Below are 27482 nucleotides of genomic sequence, written 5' to 3'. Positions count from 1 at the left end.
CTTCTTGTCCCACAAAACTATGGCTCCATCAGTTTTCCTAGTATTGTCTCTATTATTTATGTTATACTTTCCCTTGAACTATGTGTGATGTCTCCAAGTTAAACATTTTGTATGAGAAGCAAGAGGGTTTTAGGCATAGTATTACCCTATAGCTTACTGCTATTATTTTCAAGAAAATAAGATTGTTTGCTTTGCCTGTTGAGCTTTCACTAAATTTGTGCTTCATCGCTCAGGGAATCAGGTTAACTCAAAGTGAGGCTTACTTGGTATTGTGATTCTGAGGCTGTGATGTAAATACCCCTCTAGAAATGAACTAAAGAGGATATATTTCCAGCATACCCATTCACAATTTCATGTTATATAAAACAGTATCGTGTTTTATTTATTCATCTTTCATACTAGTATCTTCATGATAGGATATTGATTATATACAAACTGGACATGTGTCATCTTTTTAGGAAGATATGCCTCTTCCTATGTGCTGATGGCGTGAATTTAATTTTCAACAACTAGAACTGATTTCTGGTTACAAATAATTCCCTCATCCTACTGCTGCAAGAAGGTATTGCATGTCATCAACTTTATCATTTTCTTTGGCACACAAAGGGCGATTGATCAAAACTCTACAAAATAAGACTAACTATTCCATTTTGTACAAACATACTTTTCCCACAGCTTATTCCAGAAAGTATGCTGCAAAACCATGCAGTTTAATATAACTTTTTCCATGGGAGCATTACTCTTCGGGTTACTTTTTGATGACTTAGAACACCTGCTTTAAAAATTTTCCAGGCCAGAATCATCTTTCTTCACAGTATCCAGTGATGTAGAACTCTGGGATTTCAATCTAGAGTATGCCTAATTGTTGGAGCAGATTCAACTCCACTTCATAAAGATGATCTTTGCTCTGCTTCCAGACCATTTCAGTGCAAATGTAAAGGATGGGCAAAAATATTGGTTGGGTGTCTCAACTTTAATAGTGGAAAGAGTTCTGTGTTTGTTCACCTTATTTTAAAAAGCATTTGCACCATTGGTCCATATGAAAATAGAGAAATGACATTCTAAGCTCTCATTAGAGACTAACCTCAAAATTCTTAGTAAGTATCTTCAGAGGTATCTGTTCAGCCAGGTCTTTGACAACTGCCTCTGCCTCCATGGCAGGGTCTTCAAGATTACTCTCTCTGTCTCTGGTCCCTACTCAGGTGAATTAGATTTGGGATGGGGATGTGATTCATACTGGACCTGAACATGATCTCTATTCCAGGAATTTGGAATTAGGATCCAGTCAGTTTGGTGATTTTGGTGCATGATTAGAATGAATAGGAGATGTGAATTTGCAAGACTTGAAGCAGATATATTTTTCTAAAGGAGCATATACACAGGTAAAACTAGTCCTAGGAGAGGAAAACAGAAACGAGTGGCTGTGTGGACCAAGAAAAAGACTGGTTGTTTTTCACTTCAAGAGCCATCTAGTTGGCTCTTTAAAGCACAGCCATGCTTGCTCTCCGTGTTTCCACCGTGGCCCTCCCTGGGTCATTCTTGTATCTTTTTCCTTAACATAGCTCATGGCATATTTGATAGTTGCAATCAAGAACCTTAGGATATTCTGATTTTTAGTTTCTGACCAAAGAACAAATATTTAGAAAATAAATTTAAAGAGTGATTCTTTTACATTCACTTCCCAGGTAGATTAACTCTTTTGAAGTCTGTATTTATGGAACTGTATTAAGTCACCTTCCTCCCTCATCTCATTCCCAGCATGGAAATCACCTTCAATCAGTAACACTTTACCTTGGATCTGCTTCTATCAAAGGTGGTGGTCACAAAACACCACAGTATAAAAATAAACCTTAGAATTTGTTAAAAAAAAAAAAAACTCTGCTTGAGGCCATTATTCTCAAATTTATCATCTATCTTTCCCCCAGTATTTGTGCTTCATGTCATAAGAGCATGAGGACTTCTCTATTCTCTGGCTGCTTCCGGAAATCTCAAAGGCAGAGATGGTGTACGTGTGGTGCACTTCTAATAATAATCCTCAAAATGAGATTCTGTTCCCTCTTGTTTTTATGGATCGAATTTTCTACTTCTAGCTCTAATTTAGTAAACACTTTGTATATGTGTTTTAGACGGCCTCAACTGTTCTTAGGGAGAAATACAAGAAATACAAATAAAAGTCGACATTCCTCTCTTTAGTCAATCAGACTTTCTGAGAAGGCATCCCCATAAAAATTAAGGGCAATTTAGATAAGTTAGCATATATGTGGAAAAGTCATGCTACTTACTGCTTAAAGCATTCAGTTTTTTTTTTCCTAGAACATGAATTTTGACTATACTTGAATTTTCTCTCATCTCTAGTAATAGGTATTAATGACTTAGATTAGCTATATGCATGTTTGGGCATGTTCTGTTAAACAAAAAGTTTGATTAAATAATTCTGGATGATTAACAAAAAGTGTAATAGAAGTCATTTCTATCTCCTTTTAAATCATGAGAAGAATTTCCAAATCCCACATATTTATTAGCTTGACTAATTCATGTATTACATTCCTTTTTCGGTGGGTTTGGGGGTAATGGAAGTGCATGTATCTAGCTTTAAGTGAGGTTTTCTATACTGATACTCCTCTGAATATTAACAAAATGTATTTTTCTAATTGTTCTTGTTTTCCAAACTGAGCTTTGTTATTTTTCACCAGTTCTGATGCCCCAATTTCCACAGTATAAGCTCTTGGAAGTCTTAAGCTAAGGGTGCATATACGACTCCTTCAACTATCTTCACAGTCATGGACCAAGTAAGGAATGCCTCGATTTCTCCTCTGATATGTAAGTCCTTGTGTCTTAAAGGCACAGGTCACTGATCCATGCAAAGGTAAGAATTACCCCATCAATCTTTTATGTACTCACTTTTCACCTTCCTTTCCTTTCCAGTAACTATTTCTCCTTCCATTTAAGGGGTAAGAGCACTGCGAAAAATGATGACAGAGACATAGTCTCATGTGCAGAAGTTTGTGTTTTTTTATGAAAACTCATTAAATTTACTGTACCTCAAGGGTAATGGTAGAGTATAATCATGAATGATATACTTTTACCATGCTTACAAATATTGCTAAAATCAAGCTAACAGTTATTGTAAAGGTATATAACTTAAAAAAAATCTCCGTGGAGGGTGGGGTGCCTGGGTGGCTCAGTCAGCTCTGGGTCATGATCTCAAGGGTCGTGACATTGAGGCCTGCATTGGGCTTTGCGCTCAGCTCAGAGTCTTCTTGTCCCTCCCCCTCTGCTTCTCCGCCTACTTGTGTGCTCTCTCTCAAGTAAATACATAAATAAAATAAAATAAAATAAAATAAAATAAAATAAAATAAAATAAAATAAAAAAAACCTTCCATGGTATTAACTGGGTATCTTTACATGTTTTTGTTTACCTCAATTTGAAATCTATCATCCCAGGGGGCATTTGAGCAGGATGAGGTTCTCGAGAAAAATGACAAAAAGCTAGCTGGTTTTAAAATGGTGCAGCTCCTACGATGGATAAATACACACAGTGAGAAGTGATTTAGAAGGATTCCAAAAGCATTTTGAATGCTGCAGTACAGAACATGACAGAAAAAAGAAGAATGTGCTAAAGGCAATTAGATAACTCAAAGTCTTGTTCTCACTTGTTTGTCTGCTGGGCAACTTGGATTAATTTAAGAAAGAATGGAACAGCCCTCTTTCCAGTCATGATGCAAGGCAAAAATGTGTCTCTGTAAAAGTTCAAATATTCTCTTCCATAATTTGAAAAAGTAAAATCCTTCCTCAAACAAGATATTCCGTGCTTATTACTTATAGAATTTGCAGTTAGTTATATATCTATTCTGAGCCAAAATATAATTTTCAATATACAGCTAAATTTCATTTTTCTCTGGATTGCTTATTCCTGTGTATCAGTTAGATAGTTACTTATTTAGTTAAAAAAATTGTGGGAGGGATCCCTGGGTGGCTCAGCGGTTTTGCGCCTGCCTTTGGCCCAGGGCGCGATCCTGGAGTCCCGGGATCGAGTCCCGCGTCGGGCTCCCGGCATGGAGCCTGTTTCTCCCTCTGCCTGTGTCTCTGCCTCTCTCTCTCTCTCTCTCTCTCTATCGTAAATAAAAAAAAATTGTGGGATAGGTGGCTCTGGGTCATTTCTACTTGACAACTGAGAATTCCACAGATTGTACCTAAGGAAGTTTTCTTTCCAGAATTATACTATATATATATATATATATATATATATATATATATATATATTTCCATTCTTCCTTATGAAATAAGTGCCAGCTGATTTACAGCATAGGCTCATACAAAAAATATCATAATAAACCAAATACATGATTGAGTCTCTCTCAAAACAAGGACAATCACTATTATAACAAACACTTCTACGGTGCTTACATGTGCCATCCGCCGTTCTAAAGCCTTCACATGTATTTTAGGCTCTACTTTATAGATGGAGAAACTGAGTTACAGAAACGTTAATTAGCTTGCCATGGTCACCCAGACAGAAGGGGCAAAACCAAAATTTCAGGGGATCCCTGGGTGGCTTAGTTGTTTAGCGCCTGCCTTCAGCCCAGGGCATGATTCTGGAGTCCGGGGATCGAGTCCCACGTCAGGCTCCCTGCATGGGGCTTGCTTCTCCCTCTGCCTGTGTCTCTGCCTCTCTCTCTCTGTGCGTCTGTTATGAATAAATAAGTAAAATCATGAATAAGTAAAATCTTAAAAAAAAAAACACAAAAAACAAAATTTTAGGTACACATAGCTTGGTGCCAGAGTTGCAGTCTTGAAGCATGATGTTATATTGTCTGCTGGTGCTGAAATCTTTCACGGTTTAAGTATTTAAAAGAAAAGTGGCCCCACTTATAAATAATTTGATTACCCAGAAACAGGAAGGACAGTGGTTCTGGGTCCGCAAGGTGATGTTGCTGGGAATAGGACTGATGGAGGATCCCTGACCTGCAAACTGTGCTGGTTAAGATCTGGTATCTCAGAAGTTCAAGTGTAGAGCTTCCTTGTCCACATGTCCATGTGCTTAGGTCCTGGGAGGACAACTCATCTGGGGAATCCCACTCATCCTATAAAAATTAAACAAAAACGAACACCAAGACTAGCCACCTGTCTCAGGGGTAAGCTAATAGGCCTGAAAAATAAAGGTCAAAGGGAAGATTCAGAGCATGACTTGATTGCTCTAGTGGGAGGTATAGATGCAAGAAAATAAACATATTGTTTCATTTTTTAAATACAATTTCGAAATTGCTAGAATGGAATTTTAGGGCTGAAGAATAATACCAATAATGTCAGTATTAATACTCAACACTTCTTGAGCCCTAACCACCCATGCGCTAGGTATTCTGCTAAGTACTTCACATGCATTGAACGCAATGTGCATACTCACAGGAACACTAGAAAGTAGGCGGTATTCTTATCCATATTTTTCCTGATGTGGAAACTGAGGCATAGAATGGTTAGCTGACTTGAACAAAGGTAGTGACAGGGTCAAGATCTAAATCCAGGGTTAGGGCCTGAGGGGCTCAGTGGTTGAGTGTCTGCCTTTGGCTCCGGGTGTGATCCCGGGGTCCTGGGATCAAGTCCTAAGTCGGGCTCCTGCGTGGAGTCTGCTTCTCTCTCTCTCTCTCTCTCTCTCTCCATCTCTCATGAATAAATGAATAAAATATTTTAAAAAATAAAAATAAATCCAGGGTTAAGTCCAAAGCTTGAATTTTTAACCAAAATTCACTAATTTTTTTAGCTATTTATCTGTGACGTATCTGTCAAATTGAATTGCATGAATCAACGGCTATCATGAAAAATTTCCTTGTTCTTTCTGCTTATTTATATCCTTCCTTTTCTTCAAGGTCAAGGTTAAGACCCTCCTCCACAAAGTGTTTGCCAGCTGCCTAGCTCACAGCAATAATTCAAATTATAGTGATAGTTAACATTTAATGATCACATTAGGAGATAGGCACTCCCTGTCTTGCTTCTCAGCTTTACTCTTCTCTAGAGCATCTCTCATCACCTGTCTTAGAGGAGGTTTCCTGGGGCACGGATTCTGCAGTGCAGCTTTACACGTAGCAGGTTTATCAAAGAGTGACCTCAGCACGGACAGGCTGGGAAGTTAGGGGGCAGAAATGGGACAATGGAGCAGCTGAACTGCCATGTGGTAGCTACAAAGACCTCTGCAGGTCTCAAGGGCCGAGATGACCCTTCACAGTTGTCTTGAATTGAACATTGGGACTCAACTTTGTACCTCATGATGACCAGACTTGGATTCTTCCCACCTCTGGGGAATGGAAATGACCCTGGGGAATGTGACTTCTTTTGGACAGAGGCGATGTCTGGAAAGGAATTCAGCCGGGAGGAGCCTTTGGCAGGCAGCACTCCCACTAGCTAAGAAACAAGTAAGTGCCTGGTCCTGAAGTGGAGGTCTAGGCAACACACAGAGCTCTGCTTCACTTAACATTCTACATATTTTATCATTGTTCACTTGTCTCCCTCCTCTCTGAAATGCAAGCTCTAGGACAGGATGCCGAGGATCTTTGTTTATTTCTATTACAACCACAGCATGTAGAACAGCACTTAGTATGGAGTACAGAGTGTGTTTTCACAGATACTTGTTGAATAAATCAGTGTACAAACAAATAAGTAAATTTCTAGTTTTCTGATAAAGCTTACATAGACTGAATGGCCTTCCTTACGTCCTAATACCTAGAGAATGGCAGAGCTTGGTCTGGCCCAAATCCTCAACCACTTCATTCAGGAGTTCTCTATTTTTAGAGCAAGCGTAGCTCGTCTAGCACATCCCCTTTATCTTATTTATGAGAAACTAGTGTCTAGAGTGGGTAATGGTCATGAACCAAAATACCAAGTCTTACATTGTCTTTGCCAATTAGACCATACAACCAAGTAACCTAGCCTGAGACAAGCCTGTGACCATCTTGTGTAGCATATTAGTCTTGGTGTCTAACTTTGCCTTGTTAACATACTACCTTTATAACTAGTTCCATGAAGTTTTCCAAATAACTTAATTTCCAGAAACCTGCAACTGACCAACTTTCATTGAAAGTTTGGTATGGGATGGCTCTGCTCCAGTTTTCTCAGGAGGCTCTGGTGAGCAAGTCATAATTCACCATGTCTTGAAAGTCCAGACACCAAATATGAACTGTCAAGGAGAAATATGCAGGCTTACACGCTGGCAGAGTGCAAGCATGTGTTAGAATTTAAATTGATAATTCTCAAGGTTCCAGCACCTTTGGTAGGTGAATTCTAAAGCTAAAATAGTCTCTAGGGAATCTGGAAGTTACGACAGCTCTAAGAGTGACAATGAAAAGATATTTGGAAAGGCTTTATTTTTAGTGTGGATAAAATGAAGGTGAGAAAATTAGATGTGTTAGCAATGGCACCAGAGTCAGTCATGGGAAACTCATTCTGATTGGCTTGCCTGTCTCCAAACTACAGACAAAAGGAAGAAAAATAAAAACCCAGGAAAGTTTCAGCTCCATGGCAAGATCAGATGGCATTGCATGGCTTCTGCTTATCTATGACTCCAGCCACATGTTTTGTACTTTCTGTACCAAGATCATCACCCCCAACACTCCTTACCCCTCTCTCTGTTGAAGCTGCTGATTCTCTATGGAATGTGCCTCAGAATCACTTGGAGGGCTCGTTAAAACAGAATGCTGGGTTCACTCCAGAGTTTCTGATTCAGTAGGTATATGGTATAGTCTGAAAATTTGCATTTTTAACATTTTCCTAAATGTTGCTGCTGATCGTGGCATGGGGCCCACATTTTGAAAACCATGGTTCTGGCCACACTAAAATTTTCTCAGTTACTAGAAGGTTCCACTTTCATCTGTAGGCCTGCATACATGAGAGAACAGAAGTGTCCCAATCCTCTTATCCCCTACCTCACTCTCCATCCCTTTCATTGTCATGGTCAAGTTTTATTTAACCTTAGAGTTTCCTTTACGATATCACTTCTTTTCGGAAGCCTTCCTTGACAGAAGTTGGTTTGAGTTCTCCTTGTGTTCCCCCAAATGTCTCATACAACCTTATAATGTTGCTTGATTTTCTGAACCTCTCACAAGCTTTTGTGAAAACGAAGAACAAGTCTATTCTTTTCATCTTTGAATCCACAGCGCCTACTTCTGTATCTGGCCCATGGGTTAGTACGGTCAGACCAAATGAGAGTGAATGGATAAATTGAACAATTAAACATTCTGCTTGCTTTAGCTTTTGCTGCTTTTTTTAGATGCCCTTCACTTTCTCTCTCATTATGTCAAATTTAGAAACAAATTTTGTATCAAATTTAGAAATAAACTCTTTTACTTCCAAGGATAAGAACTTAAGCAACATTAGGGAAGACATTGTCAATTTCATTTCTTCATCTCAAAATGAAATAGGAAGAGTGTGTACATGCAGAATATATGTATTACCTGTATGTGTGTGTGTATATGTGTGTAAATATGTATGCTAAATTCAATAAGTAATATTGCAATGTTTACTGTTTACAGAAATGCTGAAAATGATTGTTGAAAAAACCATTTAGTCTGCTTTCTGGTTTTGTATCCAGCAAATTTAACACAACTACTTATTTTAAAAATAACTATAGTGCAAAAACATTTTTTAAAGGATGCTCAGTTTTCCAAAAGCATAAGAGAATACGAGATTCAGTTTGCTGTGAATCAGCTATTTTATATCTGGCAGCAAAGTTACCATATTCTGCTACTTCGCCTATCTTTACAGGCGGTAATATCCTCATGCATGTCATGCTTGGGTTTGTGCACACACAGCCCAATCTTTTAAAGGCCTCCTGCTATTTTGCCAAGAATCCCTGTTATTTAACTTAAATTCACTGAACTACTCTTTCCCTTGAAAAAGTAAAGTACAATGCAAATACTTGAGCTGTTTCCTAATTATTTTTTTTTAAATTATTATTTATTTATGATAGTCATACAGAGAGAGAGAGAGAGGCAGAGACACAGGCAGAGGGAGAAGCAGGCTCCATGCACCGGGAGCCCGATGTGGGATTCGATCCCGGGTCTCCAGGATCGCGCCCTGGGCCAAAGGCAGGCGCCAAACCGCTGCGCCACCCAGGGATCCCTGTTTCCTAATTATTCAAACAAGGTTTGGTAGAGCTGGATGGGTTTGTTTTACAAACATCTGTCCATTCCTTATTGTGACTTCATGGCGAGGTACAGCAAAAACAGATGTTTTGCATTGAGTGAATACAAATTTAAAAGATGTTACATTAGATAACTCAAACTTATTTTCACTGCACCCTGGTACTGTACAAATAGAAAAATTCAAAATATGTCTTTATGTTTTGACACAGGCAGATAATATTTATTATTTATATATTTTATATAATATACTTTTCACTCACCTTGGACATTTTGACAACTCTTTCACTCTCAAGTTTTTCAGCTCTAAAAATGATGGATTACCCTAGGGATAGAATTCCATCGGGAAGTAGGAAAGCAAGCTGTAAAAGGAACCAAGCCCTATGCTGCGTCATCCTTGTGGTCTGGGATTTCCTAGAGGACAATTTCATCCTAGCATCAGGTGTTTGTGCCCTCTCCCTGTAAGAATCACAGCGATGTATCACCACTATGCATAACTCCTCAGCTAGCTAGAACTCCCCTCATGCTTAGAATATCATTCTGGAAGTAGCTACCAAATAACACAATACTCCTTATCCTTTCTTGGGGAGAGTACATAACCATGCAAAAGATGGAGGTAGGAGGTCAACCATAATTAAGAATCACACCAGCAGTTCCAGATAGGCTAAATACAGTTATATTAAGAGATTAGGTTTTCTTCACTTTGTCCTTAATGCTTTCCTAACCACTGGACTATGACATTTAAATAAGCCACTTCAAGATACAAATCAATAAAGCTGATTTGTGTAGTCTGAAGAATGGCTGTAAATCTTCATTGTATTATATAGGGAATATATTTTTCACTAAATTTGAAGCAATTTGAAGTGTCTAAGGAATATTTTTGCTCTCTAGAAGAATTCAAGGTTGTAGAGTCAAGTAACTTGACAGAAAAATTCAGGCAATTTATATGATAGCTGATAGAAAAAATCTATCTCCTCTCAAATCAAGTCAAATTAAAATTAGACTTCAAGAATGACATAAATAGGAAACTGTTAGGAGAGTCTCTAGTGTGGCTTAGTGGTGAGCTTCCTGAAAACAGAAAATGTATATTATTTATTTTTGTTTTTTCCCTCCAGCTTTACTGAGGTGTAACTGACAAATAAAAATTGCATATACTAATGGTGTACAATGTGATGTTTGGATATACATATACATTGTGAAATTATAACCACAATTAAGCTAATTAATGGATCCAACACCTCACATAGTTATTATGGGTGTATGTGTATGTGTGTGTGTATGTGTGTGTGTTTGTATGTGTATGGTGAGATCATTTAAGATCTACTGTCTTAGAAAATTCAAATACACAATACAGTACTATTAACTATAGTCACAATGCTACCTATTAGATCTCCAGAATTTATTCATCCTGAATAACTGACACTGTAGCAGAGACACAGGCAGAGGGAGAAGCAGGCTCCATGCAGGGGGCCCGACATAGGACTCGATCCTGGGACTCCAGGGTCACGCCCTGGGCCAAAGGCAGGCATCAAACCGCTGAGCCACCCAGGGATTCCCAGAGCTCATATTTTTGTATATGTTGCTGTGACTATTGGCTTAAAATAAACCTATATTCTGTTTTTATAAATAGATCCACTATTATTTGATAGTTCCCTTTTTTTATATGAGATAAAGTGTAACATTGCATGTTAATATGAACATTTTCTAACTCCTAAGTACTTGTTAATAGTTAATGATTTTTCCAGGCCATTTAACAAAGTTATGATCTTGATCTTTAATATTCTTCATATTTGAACCTTCAATCGGTCTTACAGTACATGAGCCTGGTTCCCATCATTTAAAATCTTTATTTGACCCACCCCAAACTGAAGCAAACTATCCTTTTTTATCAATGGAGTCTTCTTAAAAGGAGACTTCCATTTTCTCTGCAAATAGTTATTCTTCATCAAGTCCCTGATCGTAAGGTAGTCAGACTAAGTGCATTATTTTGTCCCTTCAGAGTTATACTTGGTCTATCATGCGTGTGTTAGTCTAAAAGTCTGTACTAAAACACACACACAGCTCTCTGAACGTGATGCATGGTGATTTATAAATAATTACAGTCTTCTGAAGATCCCTGTTTATATTAAAACACACATTTTGTTAGGGAAAAATATAATTGGTTAAGGGAGGGTGAAGACTTGGAGGCAAGAATAAAAAATAATCAGGTAGAAAATCAGAAGTAATGACCAAGCGAATAAGAAAAGTAAAAACACTGAATGGGTATAAAGGGAATTCAGTTCCAGTTCTGAGCATTAGCATGAAAAATACTACCCCCGAATAATATAATATACCCATAATATGCCCATTCCAACACTTACTAGCTGTGGGAGTGTGGTAAGTCACTAAACTCGTTTGTGCTTCAGTTTCCTGATCCATAAAATGGACATAATAATAGTTCAAAGTCCACAAAGAATAGAATAGTACTTGGAACATAATTAGAATTCAATATTATCTGATAGAATCTCAATGTTAGAAGTTACATTGAACATATATCACTGTCTCCTAAACAAAGCATGGGTTTCCTCTGTGATATGCTGAATAATTATCCAGCAAGCTTCAGCACAAATTCTTATCCTGAGGGACATTCATTACCTCATAAGGTAGGCCAATTTATATACGGACAAACTAAATACTAGAAAATTCTTTCCTACTGATGTTTACCTTTAGATAGCTAGCTATGGTTGCCAGCACCGAAAAGTGTGCTTATTGACTGGGGGGGAAAAGTGTGCTATTGATTGAAGATTATTTCAAATTAAAATCTTACATACTGGAATTCGTCCTCCTCTGCTAGACTCATAAAAATGAAATCTGCCTCCTGCTTGATTAATTAACTTTTTTTATTACTCCACCAGGGTCAGCTGGTCCTCTTTCTGCTTCATGCTTCACCATTAATAACCGTCCCCAAATTTCTGGCTGCTGTTAATAATGATGTAGCTAATTTCATCCTAAGTAATTGAAGCAGTACAGATTGGGCTTCAACCAACAGACCAGATAAAAAATAATAGAGACTTTTTTTTAAAGCATAATAGCGATTTTTAAAAAAGGAAGTTTAAGGAAGAAAATATATTACACAGCAACAAAAATAGCACTTAATGCTACATAACATGTTCTCAATTTTAGAATTAACAATTAATTTGTAATTAAAGTTCCACATATCATGTTTCTATACAACTCAGGCCACTTACAGCCTGATGCCGAAAATAAAGCAAGAAAAAATGTTTATCTGTGGCAAATAAAAACATTTGATCCTTCTGTTTAGACTGGTAGGCAACCTGCTATTCTCTCATTTTTAGCCTTTAAAAATTTGTATGTTGGGATACCCAGGATGCTCAGTGGTTGGGCGTCTGCCTTCGGCTCAGGTCGTGACCCCAGGGTCCTGGGATCGAGTACCACATCAGGTTCCCTGCATGGAACCTGCTTCTCCCTCTGCCTGAGTCTCTGCCTCTCTCTCTCTCTCTCTCTCTCTCATGAATAAATAAATAAAATCTTTAAAAAAATAAAATAAAGATTGTATGTTATTCATTTATTTGATTAAATAGGCATTAAAAACTATTAGCAAGACATTTCGTGAGACACACAGATACACTGGCTACAGTCCTTAGCCTCAAAGAGGTAAAAACTAAGAAATAGTTAAGTGCTTACATAATAAAGTATAGAAAGTCTGAGGAAAGAGTGAATTTTTCCCTGGACTGAGCCAGAACCTTTCAGGAGGAGTAGCAGATGAGCTGAACCAACCATTTGTGATGTGATAGGTTTCTGAATCTAACAGTTGGAAGTCATAGAAGAAGCTGAGAATTATGATGATCCAGAAAATTTCATGTGTAAAGCACCCATACATTTTCTCAGAGTTTGTGTTAACTGGGGGGGATATGGGACAAGAATGATGTCAGTCTGTATTGGGATTGGAGGCAGATTTGAATATTTGTTGAGAAATTCACGTTTTATGTGGCAGAAAATACTCAGTGACTTGGAGTTTTTAAGTGTGCAGAGTGGGATATAGAAAAATTGGTACAATGGAGACAAGAAGAACAAATTAGGGAAGGAATAAGAGACATAATATTGAACCATAATCCCAAGATCATTTCCTATTTGTAAATTGTTAAAATTAATCAAATTGCTCAAATATGAAACCATACTAAAGATAGCTAACTCTTATGGATATTTCAAACTAATTAAGTGATTAAATTCATTCATTTGTATCTACAGTAACACTTTTTGTATACATATGTAAGACACGATATATGATTTTATTTTGAAATGCCAATGAATTCAGTAATCTAATGGGTATTTGAAATACCCATAAATTTAGTAATTTATTTTTTGGTTAGTTAATGTTGATCATGACGATTTTTGTGTGGTTATTTTATGTGATATACATCTAGTTCATTATTACAACTTTTGGTAAATAATACATTTTAAAATGTTGACAGATGCAGCTTTTGTGCAACAAAAGTGCTTTATGTAGCTTCTAGGTAAAAATCTAAGTTTGGTTGTTGCTAAAATTTAAGGTAAAATTAATCCTTTCGGGGGAAAAGAATGCACTGCTTACATGTTGGCTGTGTATTACTTCTCCGGGGTCATTGGATAACCATTAAAACAATGGGAGAGGTAAACTGCTAAATACTTTGTGTAAATTTCCAGCTTTCTTTCAAAAATTGGCTTTAAACTATGGATTCTGCACCCTCTTGATAGTTTTACAAGTTTTCTTTAAGTATATAAGTAAAATGTTCAAGTTGACTGCAATATAGCAAGATATACTTTATTTGGGTTTTAAAAGTGTACACATGAAACTATGTTCTGCTACTCTAAAATACTTTTGAATATTAGATACATCTTGGTGTTTCAGGAGCCCTGGTTGGCTTAACCAGATAAGCATCTGATTCTTGATTTCAGCTCAGGTCTGAAATCCCCTGAACTGCTTGGGATTCTCCCTCCCTCTCCTCCTCCCCTTGTTTCTCTCTCTCTCTCTCTCTCTCTCTCTGTCTCTCTCTCTCTCAGATAAATAAATCTTTATTTTTTTTAGAGTCTTGGTGTTTTAAATAACCAAATGTTTGACTTCCTTTAAATTATTTTTATTTCTTTTTCTAGAAAAGGTAGGTGTAATTTTAAACAGATTATTGTTAAGAATTAAATCAAATATCTTTTTTCTGAGAAATCTGTAAAAATATGGATATTACTGGTTATGTAGATAACTTTAAAATTTTAATTGTCGTTTTTTTCTCCATTGAAAAGAAGCACGTTTTCTCCAGAAAATAACGACAGAAATTATAATAAATATAAGGTGGTTAAAATTTCCTGTTGTTTCATTCATATAAGCCAAAAAGGTCTGTATTTAATCTGTGTGTGTGTGTGTTTGATAGCTTGGGGCCTAATATGAATTTCATTTTAATATTGAGAAAATTCTCATATTTGCTTCTGACACTGATCTTTCACCTATCTCCCAAGAAGATACACAAGGAATGTTTATATAGTCCTACTTTCTTATTACTGATTCTGTAGTTTATTGTAATTTTGTTATATCTATTCTAAAACAGTACCTCCTAAGAAGACCAATACACAATAGGTACTCAATAAATTCCGTTAGTGGACATAACATTTAGTTGTACATTTTTGTCAAAGAGATGTTAGCAGACATATGAAATACTAGCATTAAACCAGAAACGTCCTTTTGTGACTATATAGGAGTGATTATCTACCTCTTTCTTTATATATCTATCAATTAATTATCAATATATATTCATCTATCTGTCATCTGTTTATCTCTCCATATACACTTATGTAATGAGGTTATTCTGTAGACGTGGGGGGGGAGAAGAAACCCACAGGTCTAGGTCAAGTAGGCTCTTTTCATAGCAGTGATCTTTACACTTGGTTAGCCAGTTTCCACTACATTTGACTCTGGAAAAAAAATATCCTGTTGCTGGTCTGAAAGAGCAACAGTGATGACTGTGATTGTTATTCAGATGCCACTATATTTGTAGAACACTATTCAGTTAAGAATACTATGATTTTTGTAAAGGAGTTCTTTCATATTTTATATCACTATTTTATTGGCAAACGAAGAGTTGGACCATGTAAAACAGATATGGTTGAAGAGAATTAAATTGTAAACTAATTCACTTTGCTTACTTAAAAAAAAAAAAAATTTGAACCTGGCCATCAAATGCAAGAACTTCATCTCCCTTCCCCAACCCACCCCCAACTCTATGCATGTATTGTAAAGTTAGTTAATTAAATAGAATACACAAGAGAGAACTTAGTTCAGTCACTACTCAGGAAACAAAAGCTATAAAAATTAAAAGATGAGCTAGGAGGGTATGAAGAGAAAAAGACTGATGCTGTAGATTGGGATTCATATCATTATATACCTGAATTTATAGTAAACCTGCCCGTATCCTACTATGACATTATTCACTGAAATTCTCTTCTGGATATAAACAGCATGCTTTGAAAATGCAATTTAAAACTAACCAGATAAAAAATGATTCTTTAAATGGTTTTCCCCTAGGCTTAACTGAACCATTCTATTTACCCAAATTCCAGGTTTAGACAAACACATTTTTCAGATTCTTCTCAGACATCCTGTCTCTTCAAGGATCTAATAAAAGTAACTTTCATGTGATTTACAAATCAGTGATTCAGAACACGTTTTCTGCTGTCTGTTGTGGCCATTGTCAGAAGGTTCTAATCTTGCACCTCCACTCATTGATTATCAGATTCTGGTAAAGCTACTTCTGTTTCTAAAAGGAGAAATCATCTTGTCAGAATTAAGAAGATAATTTGTGTAAACTTCTCAGTATAGGGTCTTGCACATGTTGCTTGGTAGAGGGTCTTGCACATGTGACTGGTCATGGTACTCCCTAATTAAGACTCTCACAGGTCTTCAGCATCATCAGAAGACTCAATATCCTTCATATGGCCAAAGAGCATCTTCATGTTGCTCTTGCTTAACCTCCTGCCTTTAGCTCCCACCATTTCACCTGTATTGTCTCCTTAGTGCAGCCACACCAAATTATCTGATCTTCTTTAAAATTTTCATGCTACTTCAGGCCTCAATGTCTTTGCTATTCCTTTACTACTTCTCTTTCCAGAATGAGCCCTAGCTTCTCACCTTCCAATCGATCCCTTCATGAGCCATTCATGCTCAGCTAGGGTTTCTTCTCTATGTTCTCAAAGCATCCTCTGCACATTTTTATGATACTATATGTCACCAACCTTGTATTTTTATTTAAATTTTCATTTTCTTCCCACAAATCTAGACGATAAGTTGTGTGAAGGCTGTTGGTCTTATTATTACTTTTTTTTTATTCCCAGAACCTCACATAGAGTATTATATATTTAGTGTCCTGTGCATTTTTGTTGGATGAATAAACATTACACTGAGTCATTGGTGAGTACAAGACCTTTTCTGATAACAATTTCAAAGTACTTATTTTTATATAACATCTGAAAGAATTCCAGTCCTGAAAGTACAATGAGTTGAAATTTCAAGTTAAGCCAAATTTAATTTTTTATACTTAGATCAGGACTTTTTTTTTTAATTAGACTAGATTGTTTTCTCTAGAAGTCCCAGATAAACACAAATGACTTATCTAGATTTAGCCTTATAAGTCTGTCTGAGAAATATTTTTGACATAATGATGTAATCCTCAAAAATGTCATACTTGTAAAAAAGATAAATTTCTTCATCTGTGAAAGAAAGTAAGAGAATTGAGATGAAAGGATGCAGTACACACAGCCTGAACAACACAGTGACAGGACTCTTTTCAGGACCAACCAAACTTTCCTTGAATTGCATCCTCTGGCTCTGCACCTAGAATAAGTCTTGAGTAGGGGAAAAATAGTCAACAGGACATAGCACAGATGGCACTTTGAATATTTTTATACTGTTAAATTATGGAACTATGTTTTGTGATAATTACATGCTACTGCCAATATCATCTCTAGCTTGAGAGTTAGTAGTCTCCAGTATGATTATAAATGATGATCACTGATAAGACACATTCAGGTCATGAGTGTTCTTTTTATTCATTAGTTCACTCTCTTTCCCTAAGCTGTTCTTTCTTATTATGTTGGTGCTTTTGCACTTTTTATCTAGATATAGTTACAATGAGGAAGTTATTGTGAAGTGATGTTCATCAATGTAAAAACAAAAACACTCTTTCTGTCACAGCATTTGAAATCCAAACAGCTTCATTTTGAGGGAGTAACAAACAGGAGGAATTGGGGCCTGTTTAATGATCTTACCATTATCACTTTTTAATAATTCAAATGAAAGAATTTGACAGGATGGTGGAGTAGTTCAGAGCACAGACCTTGGAAGAAGAGAACCCTCAGTCTCAAATTTTAGCTTCGCTTCTAACCAGCTGCCTATATCTGGGCAAACTGCTCTATTTCTCTAGACTTCTGTTTTCTCATGAGTAAAATTAGGAAAATAATACTGGTCTCATTGGATGTGGAAAGGTTTAAGTGGAATAATACATATAAAATACATAATTTCTGGCACTTATTAAAAGCTCAATGAATAGTAGCTATTACTACTATTATTTATAAAGAATTTTTATACTATTTTTGCTATTCTTGAATTCTTATATAAATACAGGTATTTTAGTAATGATGGGAAGAAATTTTTATTATAATTAGATATTTGAACATTTTTCCATAAAGGAACATTGCAAAAGCCACCCACATTATCTTTACAAAGGTAACAGTAAGATAGATTTCTAAAAGTAAAAAAAAAAAAATGAATTCAGTGGTAGAGGAGGATTTAGACTAAATAAAACATCTCAAAGCCTATGTTACATGACATTGGAACACCTCACTCACTTTTGTCTCTCATTTTGATTTCCAACACACGGAGGCTATGAAACTAATTTGAGTTTCTAATTAAGCCCATGTGTCTATATTTAAACTTATAATGTACATTTCAGTGGAGTTTTTCTCCTGACCACTGTTTTTATTGATCTGAGATAACAAGCCAAAGCTGCACAATGTTGAACTAACTGCTAAAATCATTTGCTCATGGCTTTATTCTCTTCCAAGTTTTCATTAGTATCACATTATGATGCCAAGACTGGTAAACAATTAGGCTGACACCACCCACTGAGACTCTATGTTATAGCGTGAGTGATGAATTCTGCATAAAGAGATGTATTTGGGCCACATTACAATGTGGGAGAGCAAGGCATTTCATGGAGGCATTTAATGATAGCACCAAAACATTAACCGAAATGTCTGTATGAGTATTTACATGAACAGAATCCTGTCTGATGAGACTATTCACATTTGGGGACATTAGATTTTTAACTATCAGGTCAGATTGGAATAGTACTAAATTAATGTCTTATTTTATACGTTCATGTAAAACTTACTCTCATCTCCTGTTTCAAATTCGAACTTCTGACTGTAGCCACTGTATCCTGTTGCAGTCCTCACTCGGATATGAAATATGTACTTGGTGGCTGGCTTGAGGCCTGTGATGATGACGCTGGGTGCCTTGGACCTCGTGGAGGAGTAGGTGAGCTGCTCATGCTCCTGGGGACAGAAAAGAGGAGAGAGGAAATGAAGTAGAGTTATTCCACTGTTTCCTAGAAACATGGCTGTGTTAAGCTGAGGAATTATGCTCTGAATATCAAAAATATTGATTAAAGAGAGGTGTAAGCATGGTTTTCCATCATTCAGCATTGAGTTATTTATCGTTATGATGCACATGATATGGCCTGGACTTGGAAATTTATTAAGAGAGATGATTATCTTATATAAACTTGCACTGGGAGTGTTGGTGATTCGGATTTCTGCTCCAACTCTAAGGAATGGTGGTGGCGTGAGAGCACGTGTACACAGAATGGCAGCTGCACAGGGAGCAAAACGCGCACGTCCGATCAGAGCACACGAGCAGAGTGCAAGGAGCAAGGGGGGGGGGCAAGTACGGCTACTCACTTCTACCCGCAGGTAGTGCCAAAATGCCGGCGCTATCCGTGGGTAGGCCTGTGGGTGAAAGGAAACATATATTAATTGTTTTTTAAAATTGGATATATTTTATCCTGACTCAGTTGCTTTGTTCCAAAACTCAGTGATGCCGCAGTGGTTGACTCCAGCTGAATGCAGCTTGAAACAGAAAACTATGACAATTTTCACTGAAGGGAGAACTGGCTCCTCCCCCAGATATCACAGTTACCTTTGCAAAGAGGTACAAGTCTCACAGCCACTGTGAGGTAGGTTTTAAGACAGTCTGCCCGCGAAGGTGCATCAAAGACACAGCAAGGTGAGAAAGGTCTAGCCACACCTGCAGAAGCAGAGGCAGGGAGGGAAGCTAGGTTCCCAGTCACCTGCAGGTAACTGCCCGGCTACTCCCTCTCCTCGCCAATGGGAAAGGCTCACCTCTGCTGACTGAATGACCCCGTCAGGGTCTTCCGAGGGGGGTCTCTTGCCCACCAGCTCAGAACACATAGGAGACTGTCCACAATATGCTGCTGGTGGAGACAAATTAAACTTAATACTGTTTTTGTACAGTGTTACTGTTCAATAACTTTATAATGATATTTTAATAGGGTATCTAAAAAAACTGTATTTGTATGAATAACTCCTCTAAATTCACAAGTCAAAATAGGTCACCAGGTCCTTAAGTTAATTCCCCACTATTCTCATAAATCTAATGATGGAGAGTCGTAGGGATGGAAGTGACTTTCAAGATCATTAATTGAATCACTCATTTGATGCCTAAACACTATCTCTAATATTCCCATCGAAATTTCACATAGCCTTTGCCTGAAAATCTGTGTTGTTCAGATCTTCCAGATTAACAAATGAAGTTATACAAATCTACACACGTGTAGTTTGTGTCAAACTCCATTTATTTTCTGGGGATGCTTTAAGATTTAGAACTATGAAAATCATTTCCCTAAAGCTACTTTTGAGAAAAATATCCTAATTTTAAAGATCATTTTTAAATTTTATGGCCCTATTTGTCAGAACTTTATATGCTACATGGTTATTCTGAGTCTAGTGAGGAATTGAATTTGCCATCTACACCCCAAATAGAACTATTTATTGAACACAAAATACAAAGAAAAAAATGAGTTAACAATAGCAACATTTTAACTAAAAAAGACAAAACTGACAAACTGCAGTTTATATTTATCTCTAAGTAATTTTGAATTTAGGAAGTAAATAAGTACCTACCTAGGATAAAAACCAGACATAAAATCTATAAAACTATTGAGGGTAGTAATCAATTGAGGGCTAAAAAAAGGAGCTAAGATCAAGGACTTTACGATTAGGCAGCTTGACACCCATATTGTAGAATAGAGAAAAAAAATTGCTTGTGGGCAGCCCAGGTGGCTCAGAGGTTTAGCGCTGCCTTCAGCCCAGGGCATCCTCCTGGAGACCCCGGGTTCGAGTCCCACGTCAGGCTCCCTGCATGGAGCCTGCTTCTCTCTCTCTCTCTCTCTCTCTCTCTCTCTCTCCATGTCTCTCAAGAATAAATAAATAAAATCTTAAAAAGAAATTCCTTGTGCACTAATAGAAGAGATGATGTTGTTTCTTGTAGAAATTTGAAGAACTTTTGGGATTTCAATCTCACATACAAGAGAATATTCCACCTTTGATGGAATTTCTTGCGATGTAAGAGTTACGGTGTATTTTGAATGGTAGTTCACAATAGGAAATGATGACTGAGAAAAAAATAATAAAGCCCTGAAAAAATAAACTCGGTCTCATACTTACAGAGAAAAGATACAGATTTTTAAAACCTACTCTTAGAATGGCAGCACACCAATGACACACCATGTTTTTGTCAGTTCATTAAAATGTAGCTAAATAGTAATTTCCTACTCAGTAAAGTTATAGTGAGAAAAGGACACCTTTTCCAAATAGTCTTTAGCCACTTCTGCTGTTATACACAAAAGTGTTATCTGTAGCTGCTACATCTCTGGAATATAAATCCTCAGGTAGGAAATGTGCTTACACGTTTCCTCAGCCTAAATCATAGCAGTGTGGTGACTGTTGTCTTAACATCTTGCCACCTCTCAGCAGGCCAAGAGAAGGACTCAGGAAACAGCAGTAATGAGGGTTTCCTCGTTCCAGTGAACAGCAGTCCTCCCTCCTGGTGTTTGAAGCTTTTGGGAAATCAAGTTAACACTTATACATTACAAGCACAGGGCCCTATTGTCTCAGAACTTGGGCTAATTGCTTCTCTGCTGACGTAGCAACTCCAATTCTAAGTAGCTGTCATCCAGGAGAGACCATTCTTTGCCACAGAACCATCTAGACCTTTTTATTCATCCTCACAGGCTAAATTCTGGACGTGTTTGAGTAGGGTATGTGTGCAAGTTTTCCTGGAGTTTGCGCCACAGAGGAATTGCTGGTTTGATGACATGTATGTGTTCAATTTGCTAGGTAATACATCCTGTTGGTCATAAAACTCTTAAATATGCTTTTCATCCTCACTAAATCCATTGTGAAACCCTTTTTGCATTCTTAAATTTATTTATTTTTGTATTTTCTTCTCTCGTTCAAGCTTTCCAGGGGTTTGAACTAACTTTTGGCTTTGTTAATATAATTGCATCTATGTTTTCTATTATGTTTAATATCTGCTCTTACCACACATTTTCTTTCTGCTTTCTACTTTCTTTGTGTTAATTATGCAATCTTCTAACTTCTTGCATCTCATGCTTACTCACTAATTGTCAGTATATCTTTACAAATATACTACGTAAGTTTCACTCTAAATCTACACTATCTATACTCCACCCATTTTCATATAGCATATTATTAATGAGTTCTAAGTATTTACTGATTTCCAAAACTATATGATTTTTTATCTCTTTGTGGCAGACGGATCTAGGATTGTCACTTTCATACTTTTATGGCTCAAGATAGGTTGTCAGGCAGTAAATAAATAGCATAAACTGAAGCATAACTCCACTGGTTGCACAGGACTATGGATAAAACAGTGGATGCTTGTTGCTGAGCACATGGGCAGTCCGCATTAATGTTTGCCGCTGAAAGTAAAACAGTTTCTTGGACTCTTTATCCTTGGATAAGCATGAGTAATAGCACCAATGAGAAAAAATTATTAATGATGTACTTTAATATGTTATGTATATCATTTTTAAAAACACACATATATAAAATTTCCATTTTATATAATTGTATCTGTATATATTTTAAAAATAGCTCAGAACTGAATAGTGTGAGCATCAGATATTGTCCAACAGAATGTGCATGTACTGATTTCTAGACATGTTGACCTGTGCTTATGGTTCTCTTCCCATGTGTCGATCCTACAGCTTAGAGTCATACACTGTTCCTTCCCAGCTGCCGAGAAAATAGGCTTTTGGGGAAGTCTAGTCTTACTATCACATTCAACCTTTTGTTTAATTAAAATACTGAATCTCGCTTTAACTTTGTAGATGTAGACTCTTCATGGTAACTAAAAGGAATGTTCTTACCACATCCTGGATCTTATTATCATTTAATCTAAAGACTATAACTTAGTGAAAAGAAATGGGCTACTGTGCCCAGTTCATATGGCTACACCTTTCTAAAATCAGTGGCAGCATGGCCTTTATCAACAAAAGGCAGCATGTAGAGAACTCTGGCTTAGAATTTGCTTGTCTTGGGCTTGGTCTTGGTACTACTTACATAATGTATCTTGGTAAGTAACCTTGAAGGCTTTGATTTACTCATATAGCAAATTCATGCCTTCCAGAGACACTGAGTGCCCACTACATCTAAGGAAGGTTCTCGGGCAGTCTAATAGATGTGTGATACATAATCACCAATGTTCTAACTAAGCAATTGAATTCTATATTTTTATGCCAGAAATACAAGTCCCCTCTTTTCTGCTGTGACTCATTCTTGTCACTCCTTAACTTACTCTTGGTTTTCCACTCCCACTGGTGGAAATAGATTCAATAGGCCCACAAAGTGGTCATCATTTAGCTGGTTTGCTTTCTGTTAAAATCTTTGGGTCTAGTGAGACTTCTGTAAGATGTTTCCTCTTTGTTTTATTATTTAATTTTAAATTAATTGGATTATATGTGTGATTAAAAATGTTGCAGGCTTTTTCTGCATTTATATCTAAAGATATGTCAACAATCATAAGACAATCATGATTTGTGCAATGCCTTACAATACACATTCTTTATATAATACTCTTAATAATCTTGTGAAGCAAGAAAAATTTATTCTCACCTAACATACAATGAAACTGGTCAAGAAAAAATAAGCCACTTAACCAAAGAAAGTCACACAACTACTTAGTAGTTTCCATTCAAATTGCCTTTTTACTATATCCAATTAATGTAGATATGTCCAGGACAAATATGTTGATAGATTAGACTTTGAGCCAAGGTCATGTCTCTACATTTTACATTTACATTTTTGATCATCTATTCACTAGAAATAACTTTAAATTTAAGACATCCTCTATGCCAGATAGCAATGATTTGATGGCATCAGAATATTTTTATAGAATACCTCCTCAATGACAGAGACAATTCTCAACATTAAACATTTTAACTAGTTGTTACAAATGTAAAATTATTTTCTACTATGGTTTACGCATTTATGCAGCCTGTCTTAATTTTCATTCTGTTTTTTATAGCATGTCATATAGACAGATTCCAGGAAATACAGGGGCTTATAACTCACCTGATCTTGCATAGAACATAAACTATTCTTGTTCAGGGCTGGGAATACAATTTATTTTATAAGGTCCAGGAGATTCTTCTAGATTTTTTGATGTATGTGAAGGTACCTGAATGACTCTATTCATAGAACAGTATGAAGAGGACAGATTAAAGAACTGCTGGATTTTCTTTTACCCTTTCAAGTCATACCAAGTTAAAATGATCAGAAGTAGGCCAAAAAATTAGCACTTTACTATCACAATCATTTTTTAAAGATTTTATTTATTTATTCATGAGAATACACAGAGAGGAGAGAGAGAGAGAGGCAGAGACACAGGCAGAGGGAGAAGCAGGCCCCATGCAGGGAGCCCGACATGGGACTCGATCCCAGGTCTCCAGGATCACACCCTGGGCTGAAGGCTGCGCTAAACTGCTGAACCACTTGGGCTGCCCTATCACAATCATTATTATTACTATTCACTACTAGTATTATTCTTTTAGCAACGTTCTAATGAAGCCAAAGTAAAGTTCTTGTTCTATTGACTAGCAGACTGAAACTATATATTCCTGAGAAAATAAAAAGTATTGCAAGTGATCATTAATGGCTCTGCTAGAAGTTGCCTAAGTCATTTTTTAATCCAGCTTTCTCCATTTCTGTGTCTTTCTCACCCTGCCTCTCAGTACCAGATGCAAACACACACACACACACACACACACACACACACTCCACAACACATGATGGGAGTCTGTGGGAGACATCTCCACAATAATCCTCTCAAAACTCAACAAATTAAAAGCACATTTAGAACATGACTTACTGTCTGCAGAAAGATATTTTTTCCTGAAAAATCAAGAATTGCATGGCCTAGAAACAAAGCTTGAATGGTTATCAAAGAATCTTGTTGCCTAAACAATGATATTAGCAAATCCTGAAAATATTTTATTTGATTAAAAGAAAGTTATTTCACATGACCTTAGAAAAAGGAAAGCTTGAGTACTAGATCTGCTCAGGGTGTAATGATTGCTTCCCAAAGAAGAGAGACACCAAATCTGGTGGATTTTATCTCACAGGTCCCTATAAGAATGAGCCCTACAGGAAGCAGGTACTTCTAGATCATACCCTGGCTGAAAGATTTTTTTAAAGATTTTTCACATCTTTACTTTAGTGATGTAATCTGATTGCTGATGTGGATTCCCAAGTGCTATAGAAGTAGACATAAATATATTTGTTCATGGGAAGAACAGGCTTCCATAAAATTAATACCTAGACATTCTCATTGGTTCTTCAGGTTTTTTTTTTTTTTTTGGATTTAATTGGAATGAATCAATCTCTGAGAAAATTATCAACTCCTAATACACTGCAGTTGCAGGATGTGCAAAATATAGCATCAGAATGAGCAGTGTGAACTCAAGAATTGAAGTTATAGCATACCTGCAAAATAGGCATAATCATAAAAGAGCTCATAGTACTAAAAAGTCATCCATTTCCATTCTTTTATTAGTTGCTTTAATTCATGTCACTGAAGCGTTGATCTATTCTTTTTTAAGAGAAATTTTAAAGAGAAAGAATCTTATTCTACTATAGGCAAGTCATAAGGTATACAGAAAGAAGTTATGTCTTCCTAAAACATAACTTAATTATCTTACTGAAACCTAAAACAGTATTTTTTTTTTTTGCTTAAAATGTAGGAACTATCTCTTCTAATGATTGAAATAATAAACCATTGCTTTCTATCTGCCATTTGTAATTTTCTACCTAGAAATCTCCAGAGAATTAACTGAAAAGATTTAGAACTAATAAGTGAGGTCAGTTAGCCAACATACAATTATCAGTGGTTTTCCTATATACTAGCAATGACTGATTAAAATTCTACTTTAAAATATTCCAGTTACTATATCAACAGAAACCTAATAATACTTGAGTATGTGTCAAAAAAATTGTGCAAAACCTATTTGAATAAATCTATAACATTTTACTGTAGAAACCAAAAGGAAAATCCCTTACTTTTCTTCTCTTATTGCAATGTTAAGACCTTGAGTAGAATATACCCTAGTAGAATTAAAAGCAAGAACTTTATTTGCCCACGTTCTTTAATGGAATGGCTATTAATGTGCAACTGTTAAATGTAATCACATTTGACTTAGGCTTTTGGTAGATGACCAGTTAAAGACTTTTCTGTTTTCTTATACTGTAAATATAATGTGTATACTCATGAAGAACTGTCTTTGCATTCCTAAGATAAACTTTACTAATTAATTCTTGTTCACAATATAGTATTATAATTTTTATTGCAATTTTGGATTCAACTTGATAATATTTCAACTAGAATCTTTAAACCTATATTTATAGGAGATCTTGGCCTAGTGTTTTCTTATATTTTTCCATTTTTATTATCAATCTATAGTTGCGATATTTGGATTAGATTGTATTTAGAGAATATATTATGAAACTTTCCACTTATTAATTTTCTGGAATAATTTATATAACATGGGAATTATCTATTTCTTGAAAACTTAATTGAAATGGGCCATTTTGGGACTAGATATTAACTGTCATTTATAATTATTTTATCCTATATTTGGATTATCTTCTAATTTAATTTTGGTAATTGAGAGATAATCATGCATTAAATTTATGTTTTACAATTATTGTTATAAATTTTACATTTATTGTTATAAATTTATATCTAGTCTTGTCCTATCATTAAAAATCTCTTCCACTCATTTTTCCACGGCAACTGGTTCCAGGCGCACTTGGGAACGCCGAAGAATGGAAAAGAACCGACTTGCTAGAATGTGGTTCAGCTCCAAAGACCTTAAAGTTTGGAGGATGAGATAAGACCTGTCTCTATGAACTAGGCATTACCGCGGTGCTCCGGCATCTCTTCTCTAAGCCTGAGGAATCCAACTGACCTCCACAGTGAATACAGGTTGACTTGATGGTGATCCATTCATCTATTTACAGCTCTGTGCCCAACATGGGGCCGAAACTCAGGACCTCAAGATCAAGAGTTGGGTGCCCAACTGAGCCAGCCAGGCATCCTTTGCTTTATTTCTTCTGGGTACTCCCTTGATCTGTCCAGGGTTGAGCTCTCCAAAAGCAACATTAAGGATGGAGCAGCTTGTTTCCTGTATGCTACCCCAAAGTCTCCAGAGTTAACAGGTCCTGTTACCTATAACCTGCTTGTTTGCTGAAAGGTCCAGTACCTTGTGTGGGACTCAAGAATGATTTGAGGAACCCTAAGCCATTTTTCTGTTCAGCTCCAGTCTGAGGTCTAAAGAAAGAAGGATCCCTGGGTGGCGCAGCGGTTTAGCGCCTGCCTTTGGCCCAGGGAGTGATCCTGGAGACCTGGGATCGAATCCCACGTCGGTGCATGGAGCCTGCTTCTCCCTCTGCCTATGTCTCTGCCTCTCTCTCTCTCTCTCTCTCTGTGTGTGTGACTATCATAAATAAATAAAAATTTAAAAAAAAAATCTCTTCCAGAAGTAACATTTTCCCACCTTCTTGGCAAGCTTGTTTATTTTGTCAGTCTTTAAGAACTTGCTTTTGATTTTTTACAGATTCTTTTGTTGATTCAATTTCATTAATTTTTAACAATTTTATAGTTGTTAATTCCTTCTTTCTACACTATTTTTTTTCCTGCATTGGTCATATTACACAGGTTTGGATATATGTGTA

General features: G+C 36.5%; 1 protein-coding gene across 20 annotated transcripts in view; it reads right to left on the bottom strand.

The window, feature by feature from the left end:
- EPHA6 (EPH receptor A6) overlaps positions 1–27482 on the bottom strand; it is an 872069-nt gene that overhangs the window by 252838 nt on the left and 591749 nt on the right. For 15 of the 20 annotated variants that reach the window (XR_005383133.1, XM_038582514.1, XM_038582517.1 and 12 more), the window contains 2 exons: positions 19110–19157; positions 18542–18704 (listed from right to left, as the gene is read on the bottom strand). Coding sequence is in view for 19 of the 20 variants with exons in the window: in XM_038582514.1 (XP_038438442.1) it covers positions 18542–18704; positions 19110–19157 (211 nt within the window). In the remaining variant the exon portion in view is untranslated. The remainder of the gene's footprint in view (positions 1–18541; positions 18705–19109; positions 19158–27482) is intronic. The other 5 variants (XM_038582515.1, XM_038582523.1, XM_038582518.1 and 2 more) reach the window with 1 other exon arrangement.

Source organism: Canis lupus, chromosome 33 (genome assembly GCF_011100685.1).
Source record: "Canis lupus familiaris isolate Mischka breed German Shepherd chromosome 33, alternate assembly UU_Cfam_GSD_1.0, whole genome shotgun sequence".
NCBI classification, from domain to species: domain Eukaryota; kingdom Metazoa; phylum Chordata; class Mammalia; order Carnivora; family Canidae; genus Canis; species Canis lupus.
This window is presented reverse-complemented; position numbering and strand designations above follow the sequence as displayed.